At 49.3% G+C, this 18,495-nt stretch overlaps 1 protein-coding gene across 2 annotated transcripts; it reads left to right on the forward strand.

The window, feature by feature from the left end:
* The first annotated feature begins 368 nt into the window (after positions 1 to 368).
* On the forward strand, positions 369 to 16,744 carry LOC149304402 (insulin receptor substrate 1-like). 2 transcript variants are annotated; one of them, XM_089480204.1, is made up of 3 exons: positions 369 to 952; positions 9,960 to 11,750; positions 15,625 to 15,716. In XM_089480204.1, the coding sequence occupies exons 1-3, from the start codon at positions 598 to 600 to the stop codon at positions 15,630 to 15,632; spliced, it is 2,154 nt and encodes a 717-aa protein (XP_089336330.1). In that variant the 5' UTR covers positions 369 to 597; the 3' UTR covers positions 15,633 to 15,716. The 2 variants fall into 2 exon arrangements, with proteins under 2 accessions (XP_089336330.1, XP_089336329.1); XM_089480203.1 differs by having other exon boundaries at positions 373 to 952; positions 9,960 to 11,665; positions 15,625 to 16,744.
* The last annotated feature ends 1,751 nt before the right edge of the window (positions 16,745 to 18,495 follow it).

Genomic DNA, 18,495 nt, shown 5'->3' on the forward strand with positions numbered 1-18,495 from the left:
TTTGGTGCTCTTCGGGAGGAACGGGCTTTCAGCTGCGAGGGCAGCCAGAGCCAGGGCCAGCCCTGGGCAGAGCGAGAGCGAGAGCGAGAGCTGAAGGGAAGGCCTCCAGGGCAGCCGAGCTCCCCGCTTGGCTCTTGGGGTCTCCATCGCAGACTCTCCTGGCTGCCCAAGAGCCTCCCTCCGGAGGAAAGGGAAGAAGAAGAAGAAGAAGAAGAAGGGCCAGGAAAAGGGGGAAGCAAGGCCAGCAATCTGCCTTCCAGAGCCGCTCCCCAGACTCTTTTCCGGCCTCAGAGCTGGGACCCATTGAGAAGACCTTCCTGCCCCAGTTGGGCCTTGAGCTCCTCCAGGGATGAGGAGGGCTGCAGGGCTGTTCTTCTTCTTGGCCTTTTCTGCCATGGAGGAAGCCTTCCCAAAGAGGCGGAAGGGGCTGCCCCCAATGGCACCCCTCTTTGGAGGCCTTGGAAGCGTGAAGGCACTGCTTTCCCCATTGCTGCTTTAGCCAGAGCTGAACCTCTTCCTTTCCTTCCAGGGCTGCAAGAAGTCAACCGGTCGATTGGCCAATCCTCTCCTTGACCTCCTCTGTGTCTCGCACCCGGGATGGACCCCTCTGGCCCGGACCCTGCCGCCTTCTCGGACATCCGCCTGTGCGGCTACTTGCGCAAGCAGAAGTCCCACCGGCGCCGCTATTTCGTGCTGCGCTGCGGGAGCGATCGAGGCCCGGCCCGCCTGGAGTACTACGAGAACGAGAAGAAGTTCCGGACGGGGGGTCCGTGCCCCCGGCCCAAGAGGGCCTTCCCCCTGGCCAGCGCCCTCAACGTCAACAAGCGTGCGGACGCCCGGCACCGCTACCTCATTGTCCTCTACGGACGCGATGGGACCTTTGGCGTGGCGGCGGAGAACGCTGAGCAGCAGCAGACGTGGTACGCGGCCATGATGGAGCTGCGCTGCAAGGGTGAGTCCGGACGTTAGGAGGCCGTGGGGCTGAGTTGGAGGGACCCCAGGAGATGGAACACTCCTGGCAGGTGGGACAGGCTGGGCCTGAGTGCGATGTGCCTCGTCGGGGAATCGCTGAATTCGGGGGTCCCCAGGGGCTCTCTGCAGGAAATCCACATCAGAAACAGGTGAGACACCCCAACAAAGGGGAAGCCACACACCTCCAAGGTAGACCCATAGCCCACCCTCCAAACGCTGCCTTACCTGCCTGGAAATTGAGGTGGGCTGCTTAGAGCCATAGTGGACTGGGGGATTTGGGGAGTTGCAGCCCACCCCCCAAAGGGAAGCCTTTATAAGCGACTTGACACTTCATGGATTCAACCACCAACGGCTTGAAAATATTTAAAAAGATATAGAAATCCCAAAAGCAAATCTGGATTGTTTTATGTAGAGGACACCATTTTCGTTTGCCATTGCATTGAATGAATTTAATGGACTGTAACTGTCATGGCTCCATCCTATTCTTTGGCTTGTGGGGCTTGCTGGTGCACCCATTTTACAGATGGGTAAATCTCAATCTTTCTCTCGGACAACCGACACCTCTTTCCAAGGTGGCATATGAGTGGGAAAATGTTTTTCCTGGGTCCAAGGGCAGCGATCTAGCCCAGCGTCACCCAATCTGGCGTCCTGCAAGTGTGCTGGGGCCACACAAAGTCCCAAATTCCAGCCTCATCTCCCTTGGTTTTCACCAGCCAGAGCCCAGACTGGGCTTATTCCTGGAGAGCCAGGGAGCTTCATTCATGCCTGTCAGTTGGAGAAGGTTTGTGAAGGGGATACACTGGCCTCCAGTCCACCCGAGGGACAAGCAAAATAGCCGGAGAGAAAGTGTGGGTTGCAAGTGAGTGATCAGTGGCCCGAGTGGTAGCCACGCTATGATGCCCTCCTGGGAGCCAGGTTGCAAGTTCCTTCTGCCCTGCTTTAAGGAAGGCACCTTAAAAACAAAAGCCTGGTTGCTCCTTGATCCCTCAAGAAGCTCATCTAAAAAGCCACTCTCTAGTTTGCAATGCGTATGCAGAAATAGGAAAGTTAAATTCCAACCAGTGTCAAGAAAAATAAAACCCATTGCTGTATCCTGGCCTTCTTTGGTGACGGAGCAGCCATATTCCAGTCTCCTAGTTTGCCACGTTGCTCCTCTTTCCGTGCAGCAGCCTTGCACAGAAGCACTCCTTGCCGCAAACCTGGCTTGCTTGCAGCTGGTAGAGCTTGCGAAAACACTGTGTGCATGGTGCGCATCTTTGGACTGCTGTGGCCACGGTTCCCCTGCCCAGCCTGCGTTTGACCCCTGGGCCATGCTCTCTAAAGAGGCTGTAGGGATTGAAATTTTGGGAACATAGGTGGGATAAGCTGCCCCTCCTGCGCCCCACTTCCTCTGATTCCACTCCGGCCCAAATCCTGGTGACAAGCCAGATGTTTCAAATGAAAACTCAAAAAAGATATTCCAAACTGAGTTTTTTTAAGCTCTAATGCAGTGGTTCCCAGCCTTCCTAATGCTGCAACCCTTTAATACAGTTCCTCATCTTGTGGTGACCCGAACCCATGACATTATTTTCATTGCTACTTCATAACTGTAATTAAATAGGTGTTTTCCAAGGGTCTTAGGCGACCCCCATGAAAGGGTCATTCGACCCCCAAAGGGCTCCCGACCCACAGGTTGGGAACCACTGCTCTAATGCATATAAGAACTCTGATTTGGATTGGGAGGCGTGTGTTGCCCCAAGGCAGAGTAGAGATCAGAAAGAGGGTGCATTATTCCCCCATGTAGTTCTGCCCTGCTCTCCTGAGGGGTCTCAGCCCCACTGCTGCCTCTGCTTCCCCAAACGGTTGCACTGGGTGGCAGCTCTAACCATTGGGCTTGCTCAGGGGTGCTTCCTGTGGACCCCATTTCCTTTCCTCAAGGTTTGCTCCTCGGAATGTGTGTCTTTGCTGCTGCTCTTTCCTTGCACCTCTCACCATCTCTCCTGCCGTGGGGTGGGGTGGGATGTGGGGCAGCCAGGGTCTGGGAGATGGCCATGTTCTTGGCTTTGATGCTTCAGCCAAAGTCACCTGGAAAGGATTGGGACCCCTGCACCACGAGGAGCAGCAGCAGCAGCTCAGCCTGTTTCCCGACACTTCTTGGGCAAAACCAATGCAGGTTGAGCATCTCTTATCCAGAAGTCCAAAATCCAAAACCTTTTTATGGGTGGGCTGAGAGAGTGGCTTCTTTGCTTTCTAAGGGTTCGGTGTTCACAAACTTGGTTTCATACAGAAAATTATTAAAAATGTATATAAAATATCTGTCTGGGTATCTTATAAAAATGTGTGCGAAACATCAATGAATTTCACATTTAGACTTGGGTCCCGTCTCCCAGATAGCACATTATGTATATGTGTCTATTTTGAATTGCTAAACCAATTCCCAATTGCAAAACACCTCTGGTCCCAAGCATTTTGGGCCAGGGAGATCTGCACATGTGAAATGGAACAGCCAGGTCAGGGAATCTTTGCCCAAGGAAATAGAAACGTGTTGAACCTTCCTGAGACTGCCTGAAGGCTTCTTCCAAAATGCATCCAGGGATTATCTTTTCCTCTCACCAGTTTTGACTTCTCTTACTATAGATCTCTGCTTTTACCAACATGCCAAGGGAGCTGGTGAGGCAGGCTTCTCTGCTCTCCCTTTTCCTCACTGTTTTTGCAGTTTGCACATGCTCAGGAATGGACTGGTGAGGCTACACCAAGAGTGGCTATAGGATAACCAGTCTGTTTCCCATCTCAAACTGTATTTATTGCCTTGTTTACTGCAGGCAAACTGGTGCAACCTGGTTTCTTTCCCAGTTTATTTTTTTCTTTCAGTTTGTATTTACTGCAGAAAAGCTGCCCCCAAAGTCCCTCTTTCCTCCAGCCTTCCTTCATTGTTGCCCCAGTACGGATGCTACTAAAAAACTTGGCAACTAGAGAGAGGATGAGAAGGGAAAGGGGTGTCTGGGCCGGCATAAAAATACTTTCAGAAAGGGTGCCTCTTTTTTTTACAGAGGCTTTCGTAACAAAGGTATGCATATATGTACAGCTCATTTCCCCCAACTTTGTCAGCTGCCAGGATGCCAAGGGGCACTTCCTTCCCCCTGCCTTTCTTTCTTTGTGTGTCTCACTTGTGCTAATTTTAAAAGTCCTTTCTTTCTCTCTTTTGGCTTCTCCTCTTGCAAATAAAGATCTGCCGTTCTAATGGGGAGAAATGGGGCTTCCTCCCAGCCGCAGCTGGCACCAGGGGCCGGCCAGGACGCCTTGGGCCCTTGGCTGGCCGGAGCTCCTTCCAGGAATTGCGCCAGGACCGGAGAGGCTCAGATCTTGGAAGAGAAATGGGTGCCGTCCTGAGTTTGTGGGGTGAATTTAAAGTGTTTTTCTTTCCCCCGATTAAGTTGCTGGACGGAGGGAAAGTGCTGGGGCCTCTGCCGCTTGCTGACCAACGATCGGGAGCAAAGGTTCCTCCCAGGACCTTTGAGACAAGCAAGAGCCCTTGTTGCGCTGCCAAGCCTGTTGCGGAGGCGGTGGTGCCCTGGTGTGCCAGGGGAGAGGAGGAGCCCTTGGCCTGGCATCTGGGGCAAAGCTGGCAATGGGCTGGGTGCCTCTAGGTACCAGCCAAACCCTCGCCAGGGGCCATGCACAGAGGCACAGGGGGTGAACTTTGCACCAGAGATGGAGCACACTAGTAAAGAGGAGGAGGAGGAGACCACCCTCCCTTTGCAGCTTTCCTTTGGGTCCAACTGGGCACAGCTGGGTCTCATTTGTCAATGGGCATTACCCATTGCTGGTGGTGCCACTTACTCACCCACTTGTTGCCCCTCTGCAATGCCTCTTTCCCTCACTTCCATGGCTTGCGGTGTTAGCTGTTCATCATCTTGTGTGTTTGTGTGTGTACACAGCTGGCATGGAGCGCTTGGTACACGCTGTCCTCTCTCCTCCTGGGTCCTATTCCCAGCTGGTAGGGTGACTAATTTTGGACGGGTGCCACCTGGGCCCCTGGGTTATCTTGGCTGGGAGGTGAGGAAGAGGGCTGGGACCTGGGGGAGAAGAGGAGAAGGACGGCAGGCGCAGGTCCCCCGGGGAAGCTTTGGGGCCAGAGGCAAGAGAGGGCCTTGGGACGGGTGCCACCTGGGCCCATGGGATCCCTCCCTTCCTTTCTCTTGGCACAAGCGCCTCGTTCTCTCTCTCTTTTTCTCCTCCTCCTCCTCTCTCGTTCCTTCTTCCTGGAACTCTTTAGCTTAAACATTTCCCACTGAGCCTCCCCTCTCCCCATTTAGTCTGGCTTTGTAGCACATCTCCAGGGCAACTGCCTGCATCTCGCTCGGTCCGTATCTCAGTGATGCAGATGGGTGGGTTGCCCTGGTGTTAGCGTGGCTTTGGGGGTCTCTTTCCCCTTCCCTGCCACCCATGGGGGCTTCACATTTAACTTCCTCCCCCAGTTGTGCAAATGTGTCTCCTATGCACCCACATAGCGACCTTGGTTGGTAGGAGAGAGGAGTCACAAAGCAGCTTCCAGGAACAGCTGCTTAGACTTCACAACAGCCTTGTTGTTTCTCTGGTGTTAAGGATCAAATCTCCATCCGCTGGATCCCTGTGCCACAGTTGCAGAAAGTGGCACTGCTTGGGATGGGACGGGTGGTCTGAGGGGAGCCCCCTGGTTCTAGGATTCTTGGTTAGAACCCAAATCATGGAGGGCCCCAAATGTCAGGTAGAGTAACACCTGAAAGACAGTGAAACTGAGATCCTAATGATAGCAGTAGATGCCTCGTAGGAATCCTGACCCTTCCCCAGTTCTTGAATCCATAGTCAGGATCCGTAATAGCAGCAACATTTGGAAGGGACCATCAAGGGCCATCCTCATTCTGTTAGGCAGCAAGACATAACTACAATTCTAGAAGACGTAGGCAGGAAGGCACAACCACAACATTCCTAGAAAATGGTCCATCCAGCCTCTTGCTTAGAGACCTCCAGAGATGGAGAGTCCACTACCTTTGGAAGAGATGTTCCAAAGCACTCCGTTTCACTTTCAAACAGCTCTTGCATTCAAGAAGGGCTTCCTCAAATTTAGGTAGTACCTCCTAGATACAAGAATCCCGAAATCCAGAATACGAAAAAACCCCGGTGCTGTTTTAAATGGAGCCGCGGCAGAGCCGCGGCTTTTTTTCCATTAGCGCCTATGGGAATTCGGCTTACGAAGGTTTTTCGGGTTACGAAATTAACCGCGGAACGAATTAATTTCGTAACCCGGGGGACCACTGTACTCCAAAATACAAACCTTTTTCATGAGTAGCTGAGATAGAGACTCCTTTGTTTTCTGATACTTCACTGTACATAAACATTAGTTTATGCACAAAATTATTAAAAGTACTGGATTATGTATAAAATTACCTTCAAGCTATGCGCATAAGATGTACATGAAGCATAAATTTCATGTTTAGACTTGGGCCCCATCTCCAAAGTAACTCATTATATGCAGATACTCAGAAATCCGAAAAAAACCCAAATCCAAAACATGTCTGTTCCCAAGCATTTCAGATAAGGGGGACTCAACATGTACTAGTACTAGTAGTAGTGACAATAATACGAATGTTGTTGTTGTGTGTGCCTGCAAGTCATGGGATTTTCTTAGCAGATTTCTTCAGCATGGTTTTGCTATTGCCTTCCTCTGTGGCTGAGAGAGTGTGCCTTGCCCAAGAGAGGAATCAAAGCCTGATCTCCAGATTCGTAGTCCAAACTGTTGCGCCACACTGGCTCTCTAATACAGACACCTTATTATGTATGATGCTTATTTATATCTCACTTTCCCCCAGCCCTGAGTTGCCAAGCAGCTTCTAGGAATTGAAGCGAATACGGGCAAAAGCTGCCATCAATAAAAATTCAAGATACAATGAGAGTATTCATAGAATCAGAAGCAGTTTAAAAACCAGCAAATAGCAGCTGATAACAGCGCATTATTAAAAGACAATTTCCGTGGGTGCAGTCCATTCGCAAAGCTTTGCTGGAGGAAAAGGTCTTCGCTTGTTACTGGAAGGACACAATGGAAGTAGCTAGGCTAGGGTTCAAGAGAGCTGCCATCAAGAAGACCCTGTCTCCCACCAGATGTGCCTGTGCAGGTGGTGGGTTCGAAAGCAGGGACCTTGGCAAAATGGAGGAGGGATTGGCTGTTTATTCATTTTGCCCCAAAGAAAGACTGCTACATCTCTCTCCCCTTGGATTCACTCCCTGCCACCCTTCGGGAGGTTTGGGTCGGTGCCATAAAGGCAGGATGTATAAGGTTGGGATGCAAGATACAGTCTATCCTTGTTATGGTTTGGTTCCAGGGCCCCTATAGATACCAAAACCCATGAATGCTCAAGTTCCATTAAATGCAATGCCATAGATAAATAATGCCCCTCCTATGAAATGGCAAAATCAAGGTTTGTTTTTTGGAATGTGTATATTTTCAAGCTGTGTATAGTTGAGCTGTGGATGTACTAAAATGCCATCCCTTATATAAAATGGAAAAGTCAAGGCTTGCTTTTTGGATTTCCCCCCCTTATTTTCAAGCTGTGGATGAGTGCGGTGCAGAATCTGTAGATATGGAGGACTGGCTAAAATGTCCAGTGCATTAAAAGCACCTCAGTAAATCATAGCCGATAATAGATGTATGTCTTTACTGGATTAAGTGTGCAAAGGGATCTTGCAGCACCTTTGAGACTTAACTGAAAGGAAGACGTTGGTAGCATGAGCTTTCCTAGACTTGAGCCTAGGTTCAAGTTTTGGGTCTGGTCAAACCTACGAAAGAATTTATGTTACCAAACTCTCTCTCTCAGTCTCAAAGGTGCTTCAAGAGCCCTTTGGAGGCTGAATTTCCAGACTAACATGACTGCCATATATGCTTGACTATAAGTTGACCTCATATATATGTCGACGGCAGGTTTTGGGTTTTGATTTTGATATGACCCGTGGATAAGTCAAGGATAAAATGTAAGCCCATGTAATGAAGGATGTAAAGGACAAAGTAAAAGAAAACAATGCCAAAGAACTTAACCAAATTCCAGCAGACATAACTATTTGTGCCCATACTAAAGGCTGGATGCTGAAAGAGTAGAAGGGGGACAGTCCTTCCAGGGCAGATTAAACTCTTGCCCTTCACCATATATATGTGTTAAAATACAGTACTTACATTGATCCATGGATAAGTCGACTCAGGTTTTTGGGGGGTCAGTTTTTTAGCCTAAATTTCTAGACTTATACATGAGTATAAATAGTATTTGTTTGCATTTTGCAGAATTAAATTTCCTCAATTCTCTCTGCAAGTGGGTTGGCGTCGGTTCTTCGTAAAAAACCCCAGGTAGTCTTAGGGGTGTTGCTAAATGCCTGTCCACCCCTTCCCGGCCTTTCCTTTTTTTAAATGCACCATGTCCCCAATTTCAGGAGACGTTTTTCATTGCCTTGGCCCCATGCCCAGGTCTTATTTGACCTCTGGATCATTCCTGTCCTGTCCCAAGATGCCCGCCTCTCTTTGCCCGCTTGTGCCCTCTGTTCCCGGGTGCCATTTTGGCAGGGAAGGGACCTGGGCTCAGGTGCAGAACTTGGAAAAGTTGCTTTTTGCAGGTAATAGCTCCCTGAATTCACCTCCTTCAGTATGGTTGGGGATTCTGGGCTTTGCACTCCCATGGAGGTGTCCATCTGTTGCTCTTCATCAGGTGTCTGCACTACAGGTGCCCCTTGGGTAGCAAAGTTGGCATGATCCTGGGTTAAAACCTGGCACAGAGGCAGGAATAGCATGGAAAGAATGCAGGGAGGTTCTTCCACCGCCACACAGAAAAAGGAAAGCTGTTGAACATGTTTCAACAAATGTTTTAATCAGAACTGACAGTATTTCCTTGTGAAATGAAGCCTCCGGTCAAGGAAGCCGTGCAGAAGTCAAGGGACACATGCTGAAGCTTCTAGAAACCGCCCGAAGATCCAGGGATGACCTTTCCTTCCAGCAGCATCTTCCCTTGCTGCCATTTCAGTCTTGGGAGCTGTTTTTATGAATACAGGCGGCGTTCCCTGAAATGGTTGGGACCAGAAGAGTATGGTCAGATATACATAAGGAAATAGATTGTGACCCATGTCAAAACATGAAAGTCATTTATTATTCTTAAGAGTAAAATGATATAAGAAACACACACAAAATATTTAAATTAAACTTCTACAATCATCACACACATCAATCATATAAACTAAAAGGACTTTCTTCCATCTGACTCATGAATATCATTGATACTTTATCAAACTTTACTTGTTCTTCTCACATATATATTGTCGTTATTCTTCCTATTAACCAGTATTTTAGATAGCACTTTGGAATACTTGTATTTGCATATATGCATACATAATGGAGTCCCATCTTGGAGATGGGACCCAAGTCTAAACACAAAATTTACTGATGCACCTTGCATAGGTAGCCTGAAGGTAATTTTAGACAGTATTTTTAATCACTTTGTGCATGAAATGAAGTTTGTATGCATTGAACCATCAGAAAGCAATGATATGGTCATCTCAGCCACTCAGGGAAAATGTTTTGAATTTGGAAGTATTTGGGATTTTGGAATACCAGAAATGGGAGACTCGACTTTGTATGTGCTTTTTTCAAAACAAAAAACAACAACATGGTAGTTAAAGTGGTATCAGAATGGTACGGCTTCCTAGTACGGATGCTTACGGTCCTGCAATGTGAGGAATATTAAACAATGATGATGAACAGTAATTCAAAAGGGACGGGGGCCAAATGGGGTCCCCCAGAAGGCCCTGTGTGGCCCTGGGCTCTCCAGACAGCTGTATCCCCTTGCCCCCCACCATTGCAATGTGGAATTTTTGTCCCACTTCCTTTTGCCTTTGGCCGCTTCCACCTTTGGAGCGGGGGACTCGGGAATCGAATCTGGCCCCGAGGCCAAGAGCACTCTCCTCCTTTCTAACTGGTCCCTCTCCTTCTCTTTCAGGTCAAGAGTCCTTGGGGGGCGACCCCCATGCTCTGGGGCCTGGCCTGGCCTTCCGGGAGGTCTGGCAGGTCAGCCTCCGTCCGCGAGGTTTGGGGCAGAGCAGGAACCTGACCGGGGTCTACCTCTTGGGCCTGACGGAGAGGACCATCAGCTTCATGAGGCTCAACTCGGACGTGGCGGCCGTGGTCCTGCAGCTGCTCAACGTCCGGCGGTGCGGCCACTCAGAGAACTACTTCTTCATGGAGGTGGGGCGCTCTGCTGCCACAGGGCCCGGGGAGCTGTGGATGCAGGTGGAGGACCTGGTGGTGGCCCAGAACATGCACGAGACCATCCTGGAGGCCATGAAGGCCCTCCGCAGCAAGGGCCAGGCCCTGGCCTCCACTCCCATTTCAGTGCCTCCCCGGCGGCAGCACCCCGGAACCCCTCCACCTAGCCAGGGGTCTTTCTCGTGGAAGTCCCGGGCAGAGGGGATGCCGTTCCTGAATAAGAGCCCCCGAGCCACCACCGGGCAGAAGCCCCCCGCGACCAGGAAGCCCGACTCCTTGAGTGACTACAGCGCCATCTCTTCGGATGAGGGGGGGTCGAGTCCGTGCGAGTCGCGGCCCCCAAGCACTCTGGACCCCCTCAGCTATATGGTGGCCGGAGGGGAGCTGGACTACATCTCCATGAGCAAGCTGGCCTCTTCGGACGGGCACCGCCTGGCCCAGTGGGTATCGGGGGCCGAGCCCAACAAGCGGGCCTCTCTGCCCCCCATGGCCCTCGAGAAGGACACCCCCAGCCTGCCCCGCCGTACGCAGTCTTTCAAGGCTGTGGCTGTTTCAGCCAGCTACCCAGAAGGGCTCAACCTTCATGGGACTGACCCAGGCTACATGGCTATGTTGCCCGGCGTGGCCACAAGCACCGAGGACCAGGACTATGTGCCCATGACCCCCAGCAGCGTCTCCCCTCCCCAGGAAAGTGGGGGCTATATGTTGATGTCTCCAAGCGGGAGCTGCTCTCCGGATGGGACGGGGCACTGGGCGCCAGCTGGCGATGGCACCGAGGGCAAATCTTTTAGGGGCAACTACATGAACATGTCGCCTGCCAGCCTCTCTGCCTCAAGTACATCCCCGGAGCATAGTCCGCTGCTGGCCATCTCTGGAAGTGCCCCTTTCTATTCCCTGCCCCGATCCTATAAACATACCCCTAAGACACTCCTGTGTCCATTCAACTCAGGCCGCTTTTCAGGCTCTTCATCCACCAGCTCCGAGAGTTTGGAAGGGTCTCTCGGCGGCCTCAGTTGTCCACTTAATGCCTTCATGGACCTGCCCCCGGGAGGGCGAGGTGCCCCCTCTGCCCCCAGGAGCGCCGGAGAGTATGTCAGCATCGAATATCCTTCCCGCGGCACCGACTACATCAGCATGGAGCTCTGCGCCACCCCGGCCGAGTCCAGCGGCACAGCAGTCCCTGACAGCTACGCCGAGATGGCGCCAGGTGCCCAGCTGATGCGGGTGTGCCCTCAAGGGATGTGGCACAACTGCTCTGAGACATTCCCTGAGACAAAGAGGTATGCAGCACTGCCGCAGCCGCCACTGCCCTCCAGCGAGACCCAGATGGAGCTGGGCCTGAACTACATCGACTTGGATCTGGCTAAGGAGGTTGCCAATGCCACCCCTGCAGAGGTGGCCAACCCTGTGCCCCTGCATCCATACACTGCCCCTGACCAGGTGGGACCGCTGCACGCCTATGCCAGCATTGATTTCCATCGGTCTGGAGAGTTTCGAGGGTATAGGGCAAATTCGGAAGGGGATGGTAAGTCAAGGTGGGCATAGTGCTTGTGGCCCCAGGGTCCTAAATTGGGGGTCTCTAAAGCCCTCCAAAGGTCCCCCAACCCACCATCTAAAGCACAATTTTCAACCAGAATTTGGCCCCAAGCTACAAAGAAAACATGCTCAACTGCATGAAAATGTGAATGTATATTTTTATTATTTATTCATTTCATTTCCATGCTGCCTTTCTCCCAAAAGGGTCCACGGTGTCGTTCCCCCCCCCTCTCCCCGTCCAGATCCAACCTCTTGCAAGCAAGCCTTCTTCTTTGCAGGAATGATTTACTAGGTGCCATTAAGCGTCTATTTCTGGCCTGGTGTCCTGAGGCATGCGAGGGGTCAGACAGGGCAGCAAAGGCAGGAGTCGAACCCGGGATAGGGAGCACTGCGTTAAGGGGTCAGATTCACTGGGGCTACAGTTCAATGGTGAAATCACCATTTCACGGAGCGATTCACCAGTGCAACGCAATGATTTGCTGGTGCGGCAATGGCAGTTGAATGCAGAAATTTTGTGTGGGGAGTGGGCTTAGGAAAGGTTTCCTCTTGGACTATAGTTCCCAGAATCAGCTGGCTGGGGGATTCTGGGAGCTGTAGTCCAAAAGCTAATTTCACCCCAATTCTGGGAACACTGAAAAGTTTGGTTTCTGCAATTTTCTGTAGTTCAAAATCCAGTTTCGCCCCATTTTTTTTAAACATCGAAAATTGTTGTTTCTGCAGTTTGCGCTGTACCAGCTCTTGAGTCTCCAGAGCAAAAGCTAAATCTGGGTTAGGACCCCCCCCCCAAAGATATACTCTGCTCCAGCATTCTCTGTTTTTGGGGACAAGAACCAGCGTCTCCCACTCCTCAGAAAGTGGTAACACAGAGGAGCATCCCCCCTTCGGTCCCATAAGTGTGATAGAAAGCCTGCTCTGACTTGCAGGCATCCTCCTTTGTGAATGTAGGCTGTCCTCTTTCGATGCCATCCGAATAATCAGGCGCCACATCTTGTGGCAGGGAGTTCCTGCAGAAGTCCTCCGGTGTTTGCTTTAATGAGAAAGAGGCTCATTTGCATTATGGAAGCTAGGTCAGAGTTGCAATGGTGATGGTAAATGGTTTCTGATGTAATTCTTGCATGTTTGCAAGATAGGGCACCTGAGGGCCATCTGTTCCAACGCTCTGCCAGCATTGAAGGAAAGCCATAGCGGGTGGGCTGTCTGGTTTTGGTTTAAGACCCCCCTCCAGCGAAGCAGAGCCCACCGCCTTCCAAGGGACAAGGCTCCACTGACCGTGGGAGAAGGACAGAGTGCTTACCTGTAACGGCATTTCTTTGAGTGGTCATCTGCGAATACACACAAATGGGGGAGATCTGCGCCTGCTGCGTCCGAGCTTTGCGCAGGCGCAGATATAACCCATGTGTGTGGTTCGCAGAAACCACGAAGGAGAAAGGTGGCGTATAAATGGCAGAAATTGATAAAATTGGATGAACCTTTCTATGGAGAGAGAGGAAAAGGAGGTGTCGGTCAATGGCTGCCTTCCCCGATGTAAGGGAGAGTCCCTTTTTAAAGACTGCATCTCCCATTATCCCTGCTTGGAGTGATAAAGCTAGATTAAACCCAAGGAGTCTTTGTGAAACTTGTTGCGGCATTTTCAAAAAAGGGCCGCTTTTTGGAATCAAGGCCTGGAAGACCCCTCCTGGCCCCTTCCCCAGGACTTTGAGGCATCTGTGCCCCAAGCCTCAAACCCTCACCTGCCCCTATTGAGTTTCCCTCTATATTTATCCCTTTCCTCCGACAGCTGAGGGATGCCTCCCGAGATGGACCAGGCCTCTCCTCTGGTTGCTTCCTTTCCCTCTTTCCATCAGGCATCCCTTGGCTTGGAAAAGTTACTTTTTTTCTTCACTGGGGCCTTAAGGATCCCGGAGGAGGAAGATCTTCCCAGTGTTGCCTTCATTAGAAAAAAAATATTAGGACTGCATTTCCCATCATAGCTGGAAAGGGGGATTCTGGGAGTAGTAGTCCAAAAGAAGTTATTCTTTTTCACCCAAAAATCCAGAGGAGATGCCAATTCCCATTTGTACCCACAACTGTGGCTCTGTTTTATCTTGAGTTTGCAAAATGGGACCCCCGAATTTATCCCAAATCTGTTTTGGAGCAGTTGGGTTTGTTTTTTGCATAGCTCTTGGGGCCTCTGTGTACTAACTTTTTTCAAAGTGAAAAAAGGATAAATTTTCAAAGCAAAAAATAAAACAAAACCCTAAATTTGGGATCCTCCCAAGGAGCCGACTGTGCAATTCCTAACCTCCCTTCCAAGGAAGGAGGGGCCCATCCCACGCTCTGGGTTTTCTGCCCACCGCAGGCCTCTCTTTTTAACATTTCCCCCATTCCAGCGGTATTCCTATAAAACGTGGCCGGCTGCCTACTGACTTCATCTTGCGCTTTCCACCTTCTTGGAGGGGCAAAGCGCCATTTGTTCTATGCCTGCGGCCGGCCTTAAAGGGCCCTTGGAGGGGAGAGTCTTGACAACAGGTTTTTGCCATTTTTGCAAACTTCTCCGCCTCTGAGCAAAATGGAGGAGGTTTTGCAATATTTCTGAGGCACACAGAGTTCTGGGCCTGACTTTAGGGTTGTTTATTATTATTATTATTATTATTATTATTTTAAAAATTAAATGGGTTATTCTTTGTTTTTGAAGAAGCCTGGCCGTAAGTACTATTTTCCGACCCTCTTCCAGGAAACGATAATGACTGCGAGCTTTTTATAAAGTTTCTGAAGACAGAATTGCAGGCTTCCTTCCAGAACGGTTCTAGTTGGCTGCTTCGACTGAATAGTCAATATTGACTGATGCAAAATATTAATATTGTGCCTCGTATAAATAAGTTCTGTGGGTGGCCTGTAGTAAGAATCAGTTTTGAATTGAAAGCCTACCTTCCAGGATTGCTGTAATGGCTGGGGGTGTTATGTGTGCATGCATTTGCAATGGTGCAAGCATGCCCTGCCCTTAAACGCCTTTGTTTTTGGTTGAAGTGCTCATATCCCATCCCCTGTCATGGGATTTCATGGGAGAAGCACATAAGGAAAATCAATTTAAGACTGAAAACAATGCATCTTTGTGCTAACTCTCCTTCCCAAGCCTCATTCCTGATCCTGAGTTTGCAAGGAATGTGTCAGTTGCTGCATTGTGAAGGTGGTCTTTTCTCCTGACAGTGTCCCCCCAAAAAAACAGATGCACCCCAAAACTGGCGCACAGCCCCAAGGCATAGCTCCTCTTTTCTGGCCTTCCTTTTTAATGGTTCTGCTATGGATATTTTCTCTGCTATTCCTGCAAAGAAGGCAGTTTGGGGGGAAGGGAGGGGAGTGGGGTGTTTTTCTGAGCAAACCACCCCTCTTTTTGATTTATATCCCAAATTTTTGTAGAGTAATGGGAGCCAAGGCAGATCACAACATGCATTAAAAGCAAAATAGGACAGTAAAACCCTTGTTGCCCTAAGCCTAAATTACATTATCATTGGGACTAAAGCGTTGACCAGATTTGTGGACATGTAGATTCACCATTGAGAGCCATAGTGGTTTGAGTGTTGGACTGCAACTTTGGAGGTCAGGGTTCGAATCCTGGCTCAGCCATTGAAACCCACTGGGCAAAGGCAAATAAATCTTGCCAAGAAAACCCCATGATTGGTTTGCCTTAGGGTTGCCATAAGTTGGAAATCACTTGAAGGTACACAACAACAGGAACAACAACAAGATCCATCATTATAATGGAGTTTCAATTTACAACAGTTGAAAAACCCAGTTTTCTTTTTATAGGGTTGTCTTCTTGCTTTTGTTATGCATTTTGAAACAAGACTGATCTCCCCTTCCCTTCTTTTGTCTTCCTCTTCCAGACACTTGACTTGAGCCAGAAGGAAAACTGTTTCACAATGACGCCAATGAGCTTCTTTTCTTCTCCTAATTTGCACCGAAGCAACTTTGCTGCTGCTCCTTTTCCTTCTCTGTCCATCTCTGTGCGTTTGATGTCAAGTGCCTTTGGGGCAAATGGGGGCATCTCTCTGCGCCCCAAAGAGGAACCCTGTTTTGGGGAGACGGGGATTTGGCCAGCTCTACTCCGTGACCCTCTGCCAAAATGCCCCATGTGCCTTCTTCCGGGATGTAGCTGGGGTTTTGGGGACGTTTGGGGTGACTGAACCCCAGAATTGTCACTGATTAAAAAAGAAAAAGGACTTAATTTTTGCTGCTTTGGGTGCCAGCTTTGGAAAGCAAGTGATGGCCTTTCTCTGCAAATGTCTTTGTGGTCTTTGTCCATTTCAGTCCGGATCCCTCTGCAATAAAACCTTCACCTGCCTTGGAAAACCCCCTAACTGACTCAAAGTGCCTGGGTTCAAGCCCTCCCCAAAACTGCTCAGATATTTCCCCCTAAACCTGACTCCTTCCCACAGTGTTTTCCTCTCTGGTTGCACCCGCACTGCTGGAACAATCCAGTTTGACACCACTTTAACTGCTGTGGCTCCTTGCTGTGGAATTTGGGGAATTGCAATTTGTTGTGGCACCAGAGCTCTTCCAAAAGTCCTTAGCATGGAGCCATGGCAGTTAAAGTGGGGTAAAACTGGATTATTTTGGCAGTGCGGATGCAGCTTCTGTTGCACTTTGCACAGGGAACCCTCAGGGACTGCTCTAGGAAAAAAGAACCCCAAAAGGCCCTCTGTCTTGCCTAGAAATCCCTTCCCTTCCCTTCCTTGCCTTCCCTTCCCTTGGCCAGCCATTGAGGATTGACCTAAGTTTGCTTCTCTGATATTTGGAAAATAAAGACGTTTTAAATACGGAGGAAGTTGGGTTTGCTCTGTGTTCGGCTTTGGAGACCTTGGTGCATTGCTCTTCAGATGGAAATTGCCACACTTTCGTTTTTCTTAATAGACATTCCTCCCATTTCTGTACATTTCTCAGCTGGTAATTCATATCTTGACAAGCCTTTCAGGCAGTTACTCTGTACAGAAATAGACAATACGATGGCCTTTTCCTGGCTCAGAAAAACGTGTCCTGGGCTGTTGGTAAAAAGTCTCTGGTCTGTCTGCATGTGTTTTTCTGCATATTTTGCAAGGGGCAAGTAACATTTCTCTACAGAAAAAGCTCCCAGAATTTCACATTATGGACATGTAGAAGAATTCCTCAGAAAGTTTCACAATGCAAAAAATGACTGTTGTGCAGAATAACTTGTGTATTCTGGCACAAAACAATTCCTTCGTAGGTTTTGCAAGGAGCAAAGCGTACAGAATAGGACTAGTATTTCTGCAGAGAGTGAATGAATCCCTGGAACGCTTCATGTGTTCGTCTGGAAAATAATTCATAGAATCATAGAATCGTAGAGTTGGAAGAGACCCCAAGGGCCCTGATCCAGTCCAACCCCCTTCTTCTGCCATGCAGCAAACCCAAATCAAAGCATCCCCATTGACAGCTGGCCATCCAGCCTCTGTTTGAAGACCTCCAAGGAGGGAGCCTCCACCACAATCTCCGAGGAAGGAGTTTGCTCCTCTGTCAAACAGCCATTACTCTCAGGAAGTTCCTCCTAATGTTGAGCTGGAATTTCTTTTGCTGTAGCTTGCATCCATTGTTCCTGGTGATATTCTCTGGAGCAGCAGAAAACAAGCTTGTTCCATCTTTAATATGACACCCCTTCAAATATTTAAACAGGGCTATTATCATATCACCTCTTAACCTTCTCTTCTCCAGGCTAAACATCCCCAGCTCCCTAAGTCGTTCCTCATAGGGATTAATGGCTTCCAGACCCGTCACCATTTTAGTCTCCCTCCTTTGGACACATGGCTCCAGTTTCTCAATGTCCTTTTTGAATTGTGGCGCCCAGAACTGGACACAATATTCCAGCCAGGGCCTGACCAAAGCAAAATAGAGTGGGACTATTACTTCCCTTGATCCTATACATTTACTGATGCAGCCTAAAATGGCATTGGCCTTTTTAGCTGCCGCATCGCACTGTTGACTCATGTTCAACTTATGGTCTACTTGGACTCCTAGATCCCTTTCACACGTAGAAGTCTCTCATTCAGCCAGGTGTCCCCCATAATCCTATATCTCTGCATTTCATTTTTCCTAAGTGCAATACCTTACATTTCTCCCTGTTGAATTTCATTCTGTTAGCTGTGGCCCAGATTTCTAGTCTGTTCAGGTCATTTTGAATCTTGATCCTGTCCTCTGGAGTCTTAGCTATTCCTCCTAATTTGGTGTCATCTGTAAATTTGATAAGTATGCCCCCAATTCTATCCTCCAAGTCATTGATAAAGATGTTGAATAGCCCTGGGCCCAGGCCAGAGCCCCACTGGACACCCCACTGGTCACTTCCAAGATGAAAAGGAGCCATTGCTGACCATCCTTTGGCTTCGGCTGGTCAACCAATTGCAAATCCATGTAACAGTTGCCTTGTCTAGCCCACATTTTACAAGCTTGTTTGCAAGAATGTCATGGGAAACCTTGTCAAAGGCCTTACTGAAATCAAGATCTACTACATCCACAGCATTCCCTTCGTCTACCAAGTTGGTCATTTTATCAAAGAAAGAGATTAGATTTGTCTGGCATGACTTCTTTCTCTGAAACCCATGTTGACTTTTTGTGATGATGGCATTGCCTTCTAGATGTTCACATGGACATCTCCGGAGTTCCATTTGTATTTTATACAGGATGATCCATTAGAAAATGCTAAAAAGTGAAAAGGGTTTTCCTTGCGTCTCTGCAACACAGCGAAGGAT

Source organism: Sceloporus occidentalis, unplaced genomic scaffold, assembly GCF_023333645.1.
Source record: "Sceloporus occidentalis isolate IW3139 unplaced genomic scaffold, rSceOcc1.0.p SCAF_14, whole genome shotgun sequence".
Classification (NCBI taxonomy): Eukaryota; Metazoa; Chordata; class Lepidosauria; order Squamata; family Phrynosomatidae; genus Sceloporus; species Sceloporus occidentalis.